The sequence below is a fragment of the Sceloporus occidentalis genome, unplaced genomic scaffold, assembly GCF_023333645.1.
Source record: "Sceloporus occidentalis isolate IW3139 unplaced genomic scaffold, rSceOcc1.0.p SCAF_327, whole genome shotgun sequence".
Classification (NCBI taxonomy): Eukaryota; Metazoa; Chordata; class Lepidosauria; order Squamata; family Phrynosomatidae; genus Sceloporus; species Sceloporus occidentalis.
The window spans coordinates 392,924-409,779 of NW_028317307.1; the positions used below are offsets into that span (position 1 = coordinate 392,924).

Genomic DNA, 16,856 nt, shown 5'->3' on the forward strand with positions numbered 1-16,856 from the left:
AAAAATGTTGCTTTTCCCCTTTCTTTTTAATAAATTTATTCAAGTCGCTTAATCCGACCTCCATTTAGTTTATGAAATCCGTCAGCCAGGACAATAGCGGAGCAATTTGAAGGTGATATCAGCACAGCGTTGTTTTGCAATTAGATTGGATGAGGTGACGTCAGATGGATCCGTGGGAAGTTACAATCTTTAGACCTTGCTATTATTAGGGAAGGAAAAACTACCACCCCCCATTTTTTTGATTGTCATTTTTCAGAAATGAAAATAATGAACACAGAATAATAAAATAAAAGGGTATGTAATTAAGCTATCATCATAATGCTGGTTTCATTTTTCATTAAAAGAAGCAATTAATCAAGACAGATGGGGTTTGGAAATACAAATCCGGCATCACAGTTTTGCTAACCCGTTGAATGCTGGGTTTATTCTGCATGGGAGCACAAAGGGAGCTATGCACTAGAGAGATAAAAAGACGTGCGTGCGTGCGTGTCCATGGGCCCAGGACAGGGGCAGGCTAGGCACAGGGCAAATGTCCCCCAATTCTTGAAACAAGGCCTACCCGCTTGCAGATGTGGGGCTCAGTGGAAGTTGTGGAAGGCTCATACTCTATGCCAGATGATATGCGAGCACCTGTGTTACGTTGCGTTAGTGTGTGTGTCAGTGTTTGTGTGTAACAGTTACAGTATGATGTGAGGGTCATGGTGTAGCAGCACGCTCCATCTTTTTGCTGGAATAATACCTTAACAATTAATGATTCAGCCAACATTTTCATTTTTGGAAATCCTTTCTGTCCATCCGGTTGCCGTGGAAACAAGAAATAAACACGTAAAAAAGTTTAATAGGGAATTTGAGACCAACAGATGGAAGAGAGAGGGTCAAAATTAGCTTAGCGTTATAAGGTTAAGGATAGTAGTGGACTGGTTAAATGATCTTCATTTTTAATAGGTGTTATTTATTAAAAAAAAATCTAAACTCTAGAGAGTCTTAGACACTATGAGAAACGGCAGGCTGAGGCTCACCAAGTCTCACACCGAAGAATCTCAGTCTGTAAAACGCTCAGATGCAGCACGGCAGTCAGTGAAATGAATGCATCCCCGACATGCTCTGCTCTTATATAGGCTCTCCTCATTACTACTGGACAAGCCCTCAGCTCGAAGGTCACTCATTCTCCCTCCTCTTAGCGCAGGCAAAACAGCGAGATTCTCTTCCTCTCAGCGTAGTTAAAATGGCGGCAGCGGCGATGGAACCATTGAACAGAGATTTTCGTATTGCACACATTTGTTTTTAGTTTCTTTCGCCCAAACAGAAATATTTGGCACAAAACTGCATTTGTACAAAAACGAATGCGCAAGTCTCGTTCATTCCTTTCTTTGTTCCACTGAAATGCAACTCCAGTTGATAAAATATTTTTATGCAATAAGAGATTCCCAGTTAGTAAGATGTTGTTTATGTGGAAAGAGGGTTATTTTTTTATTGATAAAGCGCCAAAAGATTCCTTACCATTATAACAATGAGGGGAGAACACAAAATGTACAACATTAAAATTAACAAAATTAACAATATGATTAACATGTAAGACATATTTGCACATAAGAGGGCAAAGAGGAGGAAGAGAAGGAATAAGATGAGAAGATGGGGTCCTTCCCTGATTTGATGTGTAAGGAAATATTCATTTCTCAGGGTTTTTGCAGATGAAGGGGGGGGGGTTTGGTCAATGGATGTTAGGACACAACTTGTTTCTGTATGCACTCAGCCAACCTCCTGTGCCTCAAAGTCCGAGGCGGCTGTATGCGGTCCAGGGGGGCACCAGAGATACAAGAAGCCAAAACATTTAGCTTGAAGAAAGACTGGTGGCTCACCAAGTGCACACGGACTGGCCCAATGCTGCCTTTAAATCGGAATGACTTGTAGATGGGGAAATGGTCCTGCAGAGCTTGGTCCAACTATTGGCAGAATGAAAATTAACAAAATAGTGAGTGAACAGGAGGCATAAGGAACACACATAATACATAAGAAGAACAAAAAATGAAATTGCAGAGAGACAGAAAAGAGGAGAATGTAAATAAGGAAGATCTGTGAGGAGTGGGCATGAATAACAAGCAAACAGAAAGCGTTGAGGCCTGAGGGTTGAAGGAGAGGTTTAGGGATGGATGATGAGATGAGATGAGAAACGTGAAAGTGAATAAAGACAATAAGGAATAAGCACACACGAGAAAATCAAAAATAAAGGCAGAGCATAAGGGATGATCATCAATCAGACCCACACGCACCCCTTATACCCGAGTCACACTATTTGCCGTACAAATAACTATAAAACATTCTTTTATCACATTATTTGTATTAAAATGCTGCAAAGCAAAAGTGTTAAAAGGCCCTAAGAACTAAAATACATTATGCAGAATGAAATCCAAACATTTCCTACCGCAAACATTTTTAGATGAAAAAGTTCCATTTTATTCAGTGGAACAAAACAGCGATCGCATTATTCTTCACAATATTCTTGTAAGAAACTTTTATTTCTTTATTAATTCATGTAAACTATGTTTTCATATTTAAGAAAAGCTATGATTGAGAAAAACATTTTTTGTTTTTATTTCCTTTTATTTGCCAGCCTGCCCCTCCAGTTATGAACATCTGCCCCCAGGCTTGCCACTCTGCCTCCAGAAATGCCTTATACCTTCTTATATGCCACTTTGCCCCACGATATGCCTTTTAACCCTCTATATGCCACTCTGCCCCATGATATGCCTTTTAACCCCTATATGCCACTCTGCCTCCAGAAATGCCTTTTAACCCCCTATATGCCACTCTGCCTCCAGAAATGCCTTTTAACCCCCTATATGCCACTCTGCCTCCAGAAATGCCTTTTAACCCCCTATATGCCACTCTGCCTCCAGAAATGCCTGTATGTGGACATGACATGTTAACATTAACACTAAGATAAAGGGTATTTGGTACAGAGTGGGAATGAGCCAACCATAAGTTTCTTTGAATATCTGCCATTTAATAGCCCTACATAATCATTTTAGTTCTAATAATCCATATGTAAACATTTTACTTTTCCAGCAGTAAAGATTTTGTAAATTAAGTCAAGCAGGGATTTCAAATGTCATATACCGTTAGAAAACGACATAACAGGGTGCTCAGATACCATTAAATCAATGGTTATAAATCCATGCAGCTCCAGTTTTTGCAACCCTGAGCATCTGCCAACTGAACCGGAGACCCTGACGTTGAAGTTAAAACCCCTAAGATATGGAAATACGTTCTAGGTAGCAATCAAAGCAAATTTTCTGTACTGAGCTCATCAACTGGTAACTATCACAAGGTATCCAAGGCTTAAAAAAGTATCTGGAAATAAAACTATAGCTCATGTAAAAGAAGACAACCAAGAAGAGAGAGATTGCTAATTTTACATTGGCGTCACAAGGCTTACTGACATTTAAACTCCTACTCATAAGTCAGTTAACAATTTTATTTGGCATAGCGGGTGATGGGTTTTACAAAATGATATAGAAATCCAATATAGATGCGCATTTCTCAGGCTACCCCACACAAATATCAGCTGGGCACAAGCCGCATGGAGCCGTTCAGAGACTAGCTGCCCCCACTCCTGTAGACATCTGGAGCCGCTTACTTACATAGAGCAAAGAGCACCACTCACAACTGGAACTACTTATCTACAACTGAGCAGGACCTGGGGAGGTGGCATTATAACTAATATGTGATCAGCTCCTTTGAATGTTAGAGGGGCCTTCTGAGCATTCCAATGTCAGCAAACATTCCTTAAAGGAATACTCGAAATCAAAGCATTCTAAATAAACTTAACTTCAACAAAGTGCATAGGACTTCATTTTGCACAAAACATAAAACTTTTCCTTGAAAATAAAGGCTAGGCTTTCAGTAAACACTGGATTTGGGAATTGCTTGCCTCTTAAAGCATGTTAGTAACGGGATGTTGGTTGGCATTCATGTGATTTCTGCACCGATGTGCCGCTACAAATGCCCCTTTTACTACATACTGCCACAGATTGTAATACCGGACTGCCACCTAGTGGAGACAAGTTTTTCTGCATACAAAAACTCAATTGTAAAAGGGGTTTTGAAGATCACTTTTCAACAATTCCATTAAATGTATTTATAGGGTGCTTCTAGAGGGGGAGTGAAAATGAAAACATGTTAAGACAAATTGGTATAAAAGGAGAAGCTCCGGCTCTTGAAAGCCAACTATCCACGTGCTGCAATGTGTACGTCTATCAAACGGTTTCAGAATTACTAAAGCTCAGATCAAGAAGTTTTAGTCATCTTTGTAGAAAAGTGTCTAAATTTCTAACTGACACCCGTGACACTTTCAGGTTAAACCTCATCCCTCTGATTCAGTTGATCATCTGTACCACTTCCTATAAACTGTTGCTTTGTCTTGAGGTACGCTCCATTTTTGTGTCTTATGTTCTTCAATAACTATACACTCTATTTTTAAACATATTGGATAGATTCATTTTCAGCACTTTATACTACCCCAGCCCAACCATACACTATTCACACCCCTGCAGGGTTTAATGCCTCACACCCCCTCTTAAATGGCTCCTTGCTTAGTCCATGTTTTCCCAAATTACACACATGCCCACCAATATGTAATTTATTATTAGTTAAAATATAATTTGAAAAAACTATTAAAAGTCCTCAAAATGAATCCTAACATTGGACATTTCCTGCACAGTTGGAAACGGAGCGCACGTCCCAAGCCTGCTGCATCTGGATCACATTCGTTTTGGGCATCCCTTACACCTAATGATTCACTAAATCTTCTTTTGCATTCATGTTTGGCATATTCGCCTTCTCTACCCCTTCACAAGTTATGGTTCACAAACCTTAACATCTCAAGGCTGCAGACAGGCTCATCTTTGGGACTTAAAAAAGTCATCCATTATTTAAACGTTTTTCCTGATGAAGGAGACTGAAAAAGCAGCTGACAGGTCTATGCATCACCACGTACAGCGATCTGGTCTAAAGGGTCTAAAGGAAGTAAAACCTTTCTGGGTGTTAAACAGGGCAAAAACAATGAAATCCAGACAACAAATTCAATGTCCTGCTCATCCTCCAAATCGGGAAAGCTTCCAGGAACGCCCTCTCCCCCAATCCTTCAAGCGGCAGACAGGATGACACCGAAAACTCTCCCGTTTTGCGGAATTTCACAGGAAGTTATATTCAGGCAAAATGGCAGAGCTTCCGGGCTCAATCAGGGAAGCGGTCAGCAGAGAGACAGGAAGATATTCAGAGAGCGTGAGAGAGTGAATGAGAATAACTGTGTGAGAGAACATGAATGAGAGAGTGAAAGAGTAGGAGTGAATGAGAGCACACAACTTTTTACTTTTACTTTAGCTTTTTACTTTGTTTTGTGGGGGGTCTTGCCTTGTTTTTGGAGATTTGTATGAACTGATGAACTATGCAAGCTTAGTTAAATTTGCAATTCGTACAAATCCGAATGAAGAAGTCTAATGTCTTATTTTAAGCATAAGCATGAAATGTTCAGAACGTGCCAGCGCCTCATACTCACCTTGTATCTTTGTTCTTCTGATAAGTCTCTAACTCCCTTCAGTGCTATGAACACCTCATAGTGAGGGTCAGAGCCCCCTAAAAAAGGACCTAGAGTGAATAGTACATTTGTGAGTTACAGTGTAATAAAATGTTAGCCTAATCTATGTATTTTTTCATATATTTTATATTATTTCAATAAGATTAGAAAGAACAAGCTTAAAGGGGCACTCCATCTGCCGTATACATCATATATAAGAATATGAAAGCTGTGTGGTCCATTTAAATTTTTGTGGTGGCCCCCTTGCAAATGTAAGAATTATGAGACCACAGAGGAGGAGGGTAGCTGCAGGGCTGCAGCTTCTAGCTCAGGTAAGCTAGGGTTTTTTTTTATCTTTTTTCCGTTTTCAAAGAGTGCATAGTAAAGCACCCACAGAGTACTTTTCTATGCATTCATTATTAGTGCCGGCAGATCCAGTAAACTATCTCTTAAAGACCTTGGAAGAATTAAAAAAACACTGGTCATGTTCTGCTGATGGCTAACATTTTATTTGGGGGGACTTTTCCACTTTAAAAAGTTAAATAAAGTGCTGTATAGAATGGGAGTAGTATATGATAGAATTTTCCAATCCACGCTGTGCCATATGTTTACAGGAAATAGTAACTAAGTGGTTTCCATTAATGACTGAAATAAAAACATACATTTACTAAATACATTTTATTAAGAACAGAGAAGCTGCTGTAAGGCTCAATAGCGAGGAAATTACCAGGTGGACGGGATTTAGATATAAAAGTACATAGTGCAAGTTCTTGCTTATTGGATCATTGGTATCTATAATGAAAAGACCCACTCTTAAAGCTTTGCCTCCGATATGTTTTTAGTAGATTCATTAAAAAGGCAATGTTGGTTAAAATATGTCTGCTGATTGCTTCAGCATGCTTCTCTGCTCTAGCTTTCCCTAAATAAGTATGGTCATGGCCATAATACAATGCAGCAGGCAACTGGAATTCAGAGTTAAAATCTGTGCTCAATATGGAAGATGTGATCGCAAAAACCAATATAGAAAATGAACTTAAAATAAAAATACAAAATTAACTCCCATCCTATGGAATGCAACCACTGAGCTACACCTTGACTCTTGTGTGAACCAAAGAAAATCCTTTTAAAGAAGGCACATCTACATAAAATGCAAACAAAAAATATTAAACATAGCGTTATGTTAGAGAGAACTGATATCTGCACTGACAAGTGCCAAGAGTGGATAAAGGCACATCAAATCCTCGGGGTCTCATCTTCTTGTATGCCAGCGAGAGAGAGAAGGAACAAATTGGGTAATAATCACAAAAAATGAAGAAAAACTATATGGATAAAATAACACTTAAACATAAATTTGCCTGTGGCCAATACATGGTAAACAATCCAATAAACCTGAAACAATCTTTACTTTTCCTGGTTTCGTCTGTAATTCGGCCTGACTTCCTAAGGAGAAATTAATGACTGAAATTTATGGGATATGGAGAGACTGCCGTCCACTATTTATTGTCAATGAGTCCATAATTTTATTTTGGTATAAAAATGGTATTTTATTCATAGATTATTTTCTTGGTGATAAGACCCCAAGGAGTTGATGCGCCTCCTGGCATATATCGCTTTGAACACAATTCTAGATATGGAATGGCAGATAAAACCTGTATGTTTTGGGTTACAGATCACGCAGAAGCAGTTATACCACATGCTAGAAACCACTTCTGTAGTGTCTGCCTTTTTGATATAGATATGTGATGTAGTAACACACAGCCATACGTTAGGAAGATACACATATAGCGAGAACTAGCTGAAAAGAAATCTTTGACCTAAAAATAGTCATAATGTGTCTGGTATGTTTTGCTACTTTTTTAAATAAAAATCTCAGAGGAGGATTCCTATAAAACATTTGTTTTACAGAAAAACAGTCTGAGAGGTTTCAATGATTTAGGGGAGTGATTTCCAATCCAATAGGATGGATCAAAGAAGGGTTTATTTTGCCAACAGCAGAGTTGTGTTTTTTTTGTACATGAACTGTTCTATCTAGCATATTGGACACATTAGTGATTCATACAAAAAAAAGAAAAGAAAATACTGACACAGGTTGTATCTGCTTACCATCTCCCTCACGTTAAATATGCAAGGCCATATTCAATGACCCTACTCGTTTCTGTTCTATTTCAGGAAAAAAGAACAAGCCCTAAATTGCTGCAAAGAAGTCAGTTTAAATTCACAGGGAACGTAGATAAGTAACACGAATTGCAATTTACCAACTGTCTAAGCAGATTAAACCTAACATCCGGGCAGTCGACTGAGATGACGGAAATTCAACATTTAGGCTCAATTACTAGCTGTAAAAATGCGAACCCACACACACACTTCAACTAAAATGTATTAGGATTCCTTTGCCCAGGTGTTGTGTATTAGTTTTACCTTTTATGATTAAGTTTAGATTTGTTTTTCATCATCTAGAAAATGCACCATTTTACCATGCATTGTTTTCTATGGAGCCCATTGAATCATTTTTGTTTATTGTTTGTTGTCTAGATTCTACCCCTAATAACGCGATTATACGCAGGTCATTGAATCACAAACCATGCATTATGTACCTCTGCTAAAACCAATTAAGGCTTAGACAGATCATTGAACCAGACCCAGCGTGGAGCCAACGTGAGGACATAACCTTAACCTGCACATAACCTTTAGAAACCTATGATGTTACTGAACTATATGAGGAACGTTGGATTGTCACCTACCTAGAATTCCACTCTCTATACAGCAGTAGTTTACAAGGGTAGCTCCGGGCCATATATTCACTGTGTGCAAAAGAGCTCTATAGAATTCATCCTCGGAAATCCGTTCTCCTCGAACACTCAAAGTCTGACTCTTCCTGCAAAGCCAAATAGCCATGTAATAAATAAAGCATCGTCCATGTAAAAAAAAGTATATCAAAATATTAAATATACATGTATACTTAACATGTCTTCTATTGGACATTGATTTTATATAAGTATATATATTTATATATATATATATATATATATATATATATATATATATATATATATACTCCAATATATTTATATACATATACCGGTATATACACAGACACACTGCGGCACAAGGAAAGCACAATTACTTTGTACACACAACCAGGGAAAGATAATACTTTTATTTATGTAACAAAAAGTACTGAGACAAACTAAAATGTTACTGAAGAATGCCTCTTGTATTATAGCACCACCTATGAGCAATGTGCATCTATCTGAAAAACAAGGATATAAAAATATATACCTTGTCATGTTCGGAATGACAAAAAATGGCTAAAGAGGGTCAACCCTGGCCATTCAACTTTACAGAGAATGGGGGACAGAGATCTTTATTTATTTTTTGAAACATTTCTCGTCGTGGTCGAAGGGATAAATGAGGCTGTTAGGGCTAAAGTGCTTACCTGTGTAGAAATTCCAGAACTGGGCTCTGGTTGTGAAAAGCTGTAACACGAACCACATCTCCAAGTCTGTATCTGGAATGAGGAGAGGATAAACTAATTTCCCGTAACCACATTATTCACCATATGGAAGCAAACCTGGCAGCCAGCTACCTGCACAAACTTAGCATATAACAGTTTTGAGGGGGGTTTAACATCACCATCTAAAAACGGTAGCATATGGTATTTTTTCAGGATCATTGAGATGGGGAGATGAAAGATCCCAACCGGTCCAGGCGTCCACATGTTCGGGGCCAATAATTCTGCTGCTCCAGTTTGTTTACAAAGGGCCGAGTGAGCCCAAAAACGTCTTAAAAGGGACAATTCAGCACTTCCCACCGGGGAACCCCTTCTGTACCCTGGCTACATCAGACCCTATCACTCCTACTGGGAAGCATCGGGGATGAGGTTTGCAGTCAGTAGGAATCCATGCTATGGGTTTCACATAAGTAACAGACCAAGTGCAGTCGCTATGGAAATGAATGTGGATTCAATTTCTGGAAGAAAGTGATTGCTCAAGCAGTCCCACTCTTTGCATCCAAGAGTTTCCAGAACTCAGTGGAAGTCCTTCAACTTAAGCAGGGCCACAACAATAAGATGCCGAAGTTCTAGAAGGTTCGCGTGGAATGAAGTATGCGCTTTGTGCTGAGTGTCAATTTAGCAAACTCCTATCTGCATGCCTTAAAACACTGGCTGCGGGCAAATGGTGGAAATTCAAATGTTCTACCCGTCTAGACAATACATACTTGTGCTCACCTACATTAAACTAGTTATGACAGTGTAAACGAGAAGAACCAGATTTGGATTTCTACTGTATGACGGAGTTTCTTTCCCCATTATCAGTGAGTTAATAGACCGTGTTTTTACATTAAATCAACATTAAGATTCATACGGGAAACGGGAATTTTTGAAGCAACAGCTCAGAAACCCCTTCTGTACAATTCATTATGATAAATCCGTTGGCTGTTTCACTTCCTGTAGTTCGTTCTACAACATCTACCAAACTGCTAACTATTCGGTTTAGCTTTTGACACAGTTCAGTAAGTTAAGGAAACATTGTAAAGACAAAATACAGGAAGCTAAATTGATTCTGATCTTTTTTTAAAGATTGAGTAAAATAAAACACTTTAGTCTATATGTGGGCAAACAAAAATCAGCAAAAACAAAGCATAAAAAGAATTATATGTATGTATGTGTATATATATATATATATATATATATATATAGATGTTACTATACTGTCACGCTCTACCCAGGCTGCGGAGCTGCGTGTCTTGTTGTGATCCATTTCTGGATTTCTGTTTGCTCTGTCCTGAACCCGATTCCTGGATTCCAGTCCTGCTCTTCGCGTTAGCTCTGTTTCCTTTATAAGGTGCGTCCCATTGGTTCTGTTTGTCTCAGTCTGCAGTATACCGGCATGTCTCTCTGATGTGTGTATAGCTTCAGTGTTCAGTTTATTTCGTACCTCTGTAAGCAGGCTTTAGCGTTAGGACTCACCGTCATTGGAGTACTTTGGCGTAGTGGTGGGCTAAGCATACTATGGCCATAAGATGCGACGGAATCTCCAATAGTTATCATATAGTCCTAGGCTAGTTCCAGTATCTGTGTGTCAGTCTGATGTGTCCTGTCTCGTATCCCCAGCAGCGGGGTGTCCTGTCTCGTATCCCCGGCAGTGGGGTGTCCTGTCTCGTATCCCCGGCAGCGGGGTGTCCTGTCTCGTATCCCCGCAGCGGGGTGTCCTGTCTCGTATCCCCAGCAGCGGGGTGTCCTGTCTCGTATCCCCAGCAGCGGGGTGTCCTGTCTCGTATCCCCGGCAGCAGTGTGTCCTGTTCATGTCGGATCTTGAGTATTCCTTGTCTTGTTCCCTGTTGTGCCCTGTATTATGTATATCTTGTCTGGTTATGTTTCTTGCTTGGTCTCCCTGTCCCTTGCTTATGTTTCTGCTATATACTCTGCTTAGCTTCCCTACTCCCAGCCTGAAGCAACCTGCACATGATTCCAGTGTTATGTCTCATGCCTGCTCCAGGGTGCCTGTAGGATATCTCCAAGTCCTGCTCTGTTCTGTCATCATCCGCTGCTATGTCAGGGCGCTGGTATGTGGCTGCACAACCCTAGATGCCCAGCGGGAGAGTGCGGTCGCCCTGCACCGGGTCCTGTCCTACTCCGCTACTGCACAGTAACTCCTGCACACAATCTTTGGGCGCTCTGGGTCTTTACAGTCGTCTGTATGGACCCGGTTCCTGAATATACAACTAATCTGAAAGCACCAGCCTTGTATTACAGTCCCTAGAGCCGAGAACTGCGTTATAAGTGAAACCTTATGACCGTCCAGTACATTCCCTGTAAAACTATAGCTGTCAAATACATGCAGCACTAACAATCACAATAATAGTATGAATAAGAAATATTCCAACCCCATGTAGGGCTGTTTTGAGTGTATTTCCAAAGTTCACTCTGTGGAATTCCCTCTAGGGTCGGAGTATTAGGATGACTATTTTCTTTACTTAAGAAAAAATAACTCAACTCTGTGTGTTTTCAGTTATTTTCTGTATGACACTTTTGTTGGTCTTTGCCTGGTCAGCCTGCAGTAAACCGCGTAAAGTTGTTTTTTTTTCCTTCTCACTTAGCATCTTGGACTTATTCCGTATTAAGTTGCAAACCTGTAGATTTACACCTACAGTTCCTAGGATCCTACAGACAGATTTTATTATTTTAAAATTTTAGGTTGCCGCAAACCTTTCTCCTTACACTTACCTGCAGAGTCCATCTGTGTTGGTGATAACGAGTTCATAAGCTTCCCCAATGATCACATCCTTCATACAGACGGTATCTGGCTCTTCTTCTTTGATGGTGCTCAATGGTATAAATTCAAAGAAAGCAGAGCGAGGGCACATAACATAACGTGGGTCAATATTCTCTGGCCACAGGTTCACTCCAATTAGTCCTGAGGAGGAGTCAAATTAACTGAGGATAAGAAGGGGTTCTGTAAGAAAGAATCTTCAAATGCAAAAATAAATGACTTAGGAACATGGCAGGTGAGGAAATAAAAGCAACAAGAGCTGCGTGAAGTGAAAAGTAGGAAAGAAAGGCAAAGGGGAGAAAACCAGAGGTGGAGTATGGAGCAACACATAAGATGGACTGGATAAGATAAAATAAAAACCAATGTAAAACCTAACAGGGCTGTAAAGCGTGGATAGAAAGTCAAACCTGCTTTTCCCTCAGTTTCTTAACAAAATGACCCCCGATTTAGTTTCCTTTACAAGAAGAGTTGTCTGTAAATACATTCTGGAAAAATTGTGTTTTCATCTCACTCACATTAGCTTCACATTGTCTAAGTCTAAGTGAGTAGAGGTGGGTTATGTACATACACAGGGAGGGGCAGGCTCGTTTCAGTAAAAGTTTCGGAATACATGGTGACTCTCCAAATGAGTTACCCCATTCTCTATATAATCTCTTCAGTTAAAACTGATGGCTTTAACTAACGATTTCTCTATTATAAAGTTATAAAAATAATAAAAGAAAAAACAGCTACTAAAAATATCCAAGGGGAAAGGTGAACTGATCAAAAGCAGCGTAATAACTACCTTCTACTGCATAATACATTGGAGAATAAATTAGGATTCCTTGACATGCAGTGTCCTTCAAACTCTGTAAGTCCAGCTCATTTGCACCCGATCCCACTGCTACGACCACCTGTAACTGTGGCCAGATCCTCTTAGCAATCCCGACAAAGCCCTTTTCAAACTGGGCACGAAGTTCTGCAGCTCGGCCAACATCTGGAAGCAAATAGTCTTCAATCTCCCTTCTAGCGTCCAAAGGAAGCTTCAGGTCAGGGTTCAGATATCCCATCTCAATATCTGTGACCAACGAACCCCAGTAAGTTTCCATGAATGAGAACACTTGTCTGAGATGCCATGCAAGGTTGGCTTCAAGCACCATCAAACCACGGTCTTTCAGGGCATAAAGGATCTGTGTGTATAACACTTCATGGTGGGACATGGTAGGATGGTGTGGGGGAGAGGGTGAATAAAGGTACTCTAGGAAGCTTGCAGAGGTGGCACATGGGTAGGAACCTACAGGAATTCCAGCATGGGAGTTGATTTGGTTTGGTGGGAAGGTAAACTTGGTTACTTTTTCTAAAGCTCCAGGAAAGCTCTTTTGAATTACTTGTAAACATACGGATGTCCCCTAGAACCAAAAAGATCATTCAGCCAGGTTATGGAGTGGAATGGATAATGCAAACATAGTATGCTCTCTAACAGGTGCCGTTATTACTGGGCCACTTGGTAAGATTGGACTACAGGTTCCCCAAATTCTCCTGAAGTACGTGGTCTCTGTATGACAACCCCTTGCATGCATATACAATGCTACCTTCAACCACCAAGTAACGGCATTCTCACAAGATTATACAACTCCAATCAGATAAAACGTTCTTGGGCCCATCCTACTGTTATATACAGAACTAGGTATTTATTCATTTAATTTGGTTAATTCGCTATAATTCATCACTATGTTCTGTTCCTCACAGCAAGTCACTGTGCTACTCCAAACAGCACATTCGATTTCTTAAACATAGCCTGCTGTAAACATCATTACATATCAAGTCTGCCCTGGCAAACCCCTTCGACACAGGAAGAAGACAAGACGTACCTGTATGAAGCGCTCAGTGGCACTGCTGGCTTTAACAGGCACCAGAGAGGATAATCCAGATGTCCCAGCTGTAGCTACAAGTGCAAGGGGTCCTCCTGTTACCAAAATGTTCTGTTCCCCCTGAGCCATTTGCTGTATATAATCTTTGTAGTGACTGTAATGAGTCAGTGGGTGAAGTCTCTTGAAGGAGAAAATGTCTAAAGAGGGAACAAAAGCAAAAAGCATAAGGAGAAAAGTTACAAATCTGTAAAATTCTTTGGTTCATACAGGGTTACTTTCACAAACTGCCTACAGAATGTTAAAAAAAAACCCAGAACATTTTTAGAAAAAAAGATAAAAAATTAGAAGCACACTTCTATTTTTCCTGACATTGGTGTTTAAATTAAATACAGAGCATTGTGTAAAGAGTAATGCAAAGCAGAGTAGTAGTCATCCTAACAGCATGCCAATCGTAAAATGTCTCCGCGTATCCTTTGTTACATAAATCCCCAATTATAAGACTTAAACCCGACCTGTCACGTTTACAAATATTGTATTTTACAGACGGAACATTCATAAGCCTATGTAATAGCTTTTGCAAAATATAATAATAATATTTCTGCATTAGGAACTCTTTAAATGGGAACAGATAGCAGCTTACATCATAACTCATTTATTAAAAAGGACCAGTTTACTGTCCTGAGACCCCCACTAAAAAAATACAAACTAAGGTACTCTGCGAGTATTTTAATATGCATTCTACAAAAAGAAATGAAAGGACTCATCTAAGGCCAATCAGGAATGTGCTTTCATTGAAATCAAAGGAAATGCTTTCTGCACATGCGCAAAGGGGTCTGAACAGACCCCCAGATGTAGTGTTCACCGAGCCAGCAATGGAGCTGACTGGCAGTAAGTCCGTGCGCAGAGATGTATTTGGTTGAACGTATCTCCTACATGACATACAGATAGGGAAAGGGAAACCATGAGAATTAGCAAGGCAGGGGCAACATGAACATTTAAGGGACCACCCAGTTCTATGTATTAAAGAAAACATGATGGCTTGCGTCTCATTTTAAGGCAACTAAAAGGGACCCCACCTAGCCACAGATTTTAGCTTTTCTGAAGCAAACTTAGATAATGTAATGGTAGACTTAATATTTATGTCAGCGATTATTGGACGATTGTTAACAAAAGTCATCGGTCATATGAGGGTTCAGAAACATTTACTGAAAAGCAAGAGAATGATATTTGCATAATAAAGCGCAATTCGAAAAAGCTGCCTATACATCCACAAAACCTGACATTAAACTAAACGAGTTCCAGTCAGAACACAGTCTCTGTTGACCTGCCACATCTTTAAAGTGGTGCTTCTTGCCATACTCCGTGTCCTGCAGCCCCCGCAGCGCTTTCAGTAATAACTTCTCCTGGAGGCCGTGTGCGTTGCTGGCGTCACAGTCCAGGATCCTGAGCTGGTTCTGTTTGGACAGGACATGGAGGAACCACCAACGCCAACACATGGCTGTCAGTCTTTCCACAGTCCAGCCTCTCCAGATGAAAAGGACAATAGTTCCACTTGTCCCCAGAAACAGGGTGAGAATTAGGAGAAGAAGCATCCTGATGAGAAAATAAAAATGAAAAATAGAAACAAAATCTATCATAGATTGCGTGGACCGACTACTCCCACAACCACCATTTACCAATGAATGTCGTTTAATGGGCAAAAGAGGGATCTAGGTGCCGGAAGTGGCCGCCATTAACACCTTGCAGGAAAGAAAGCTCATTGTTCTCAAAGGCAATGGCGACTTCTCACGATTCTCCAGTGACCTTCACCCACTTCTGGAAGGTCACCACGATAAGATCGGACTCAAAGCTGGGCTAGGAGATGTACTTAAAATCTGATTTCACTTCCAAAAGATAATCCCTGGATACGTCTGCTTTCATTTTTATGACACAACTGTCCGGTAAATGCCTGCAATATCATGTTTTGGGTTTTTTTAAGGACCTTTTTTTTCACATTACTCGGAAATCACCATATATGCACAGGAATCTATTTTATCCAATATAATGTGCGTCACTTTTTCAAAGTAGGCACGGTGGGAAACTACCCATCCAAACCATAAGATAACGAAAAGACGCCCCAAGGCCATTTTGTCACCAATCTCTTCCAAAGTTGGTGGCAAATCTGGTTTTCGCCCCATTTTTTCTTGGCTATTCTGCTTTTTATTTCTTGCCCAGAAATATGCAGACAGCCATTACCCCCCATAACTCTGGGGTGGAAAAAACAATAAGTACATGCCCTGCATATATTTCACACAGCTGTGGAGGGGGCTCTGTGGGTTCCAGGGGGGTCACTAAGCCTTTCTGTCACTTTATGACTTCCTGTCAGCGTTTAAAGAAACCATAATGTCCGGTCTGTTTCTACACGCAGAATATATATTATATGGAGTAACGCCCTCAAATGCCGACATAAATATTTCCATATTATAACGGGGCCGGCACACCGGGATATCCTAAACCCACGGCGGGCGAAATCCTTTACTCCACAGATCGCTTACCTTCACTTCCCTGTTCAAAACGTCAACATGCAACCACGCCCACATCTGAAAATCCACGCCCACCTGAATGAGCGATGATTGATGAAGTGTTCGACGCCATGTTTATCACTGGAATGTGCCTTTTCCTTTTTAGACGAGTTGCCAGGTTTTGTTTGGTGTGGTGTTTTTTTTGTTTTTTTTTAACGAAAACCCCCTTATGTCAGGTTGTTTTTTTTCCTTCTGACTGCCCTGTTATTACAGCTGAACAGCCATAGAGACATGCAGGAAAAACTCAAAGGGCGACTCCAGCCATCAGATTCCCTTTAATCCAAATTATAGCTTTCAGTTTTTTAAGTCTGCAGCCACCCCACCCCACCCCTTATGGCCACCCTTATGGCCATTTGTCCCCTTGCAGATCAGCCTCCTTACAAAGTGGTTTTTATAACACTTGGATGAGGATACAAATAGTATAGATTCTATTACTGAGATGGTAAACTAAAATGAACGAGTACGAATCCAAGTAGGGTTGCTACTGGCCATGTTGTTGCTTACAGAGGTTTATTACTGGCCATGTCGGCTAGGTATCCCCCTCTAACAGCAGATTTAATGAATGGACATTCCAGGAGGAGTCAGCAATTCTAGTGAA

General features: G+C 40.3%; 1 protein-coding gene across 1 annotated transcript; it reads right to left on the reverse strand.

Annotated features, from left to right (window-relative positions):
- Window positions 1–1,721: 1,721 nt before the first annotated feature.
- GHDC (GH3 domain containing) lies at window positions 1,722–15,193 on the reverse strand. Its single transcript, XM_089505403.1, has 8 exons — window positions 15,022–15,193; window positions 13,698–13,894; window positions 12,632–13,235; window positions 11,802–11,991; window positions 9,012–9,083; window positions 8,317–8,450; window positions 5,558–5,646; window positions 1,722–1,943 (listed from the first exon to the last, which is right to left on the reverse strand). The coding sequence occupies exons 1-8, from the start codon at window positions 15,191–15,193 to the stop codon at window positions 1,722–1,724; spliced, it is 1,680 nt and encodes a 559-aa protein (XP_089361529.1).
- Window positions 15,194–16,856: the final 1,663 nt, after the last annotated feature.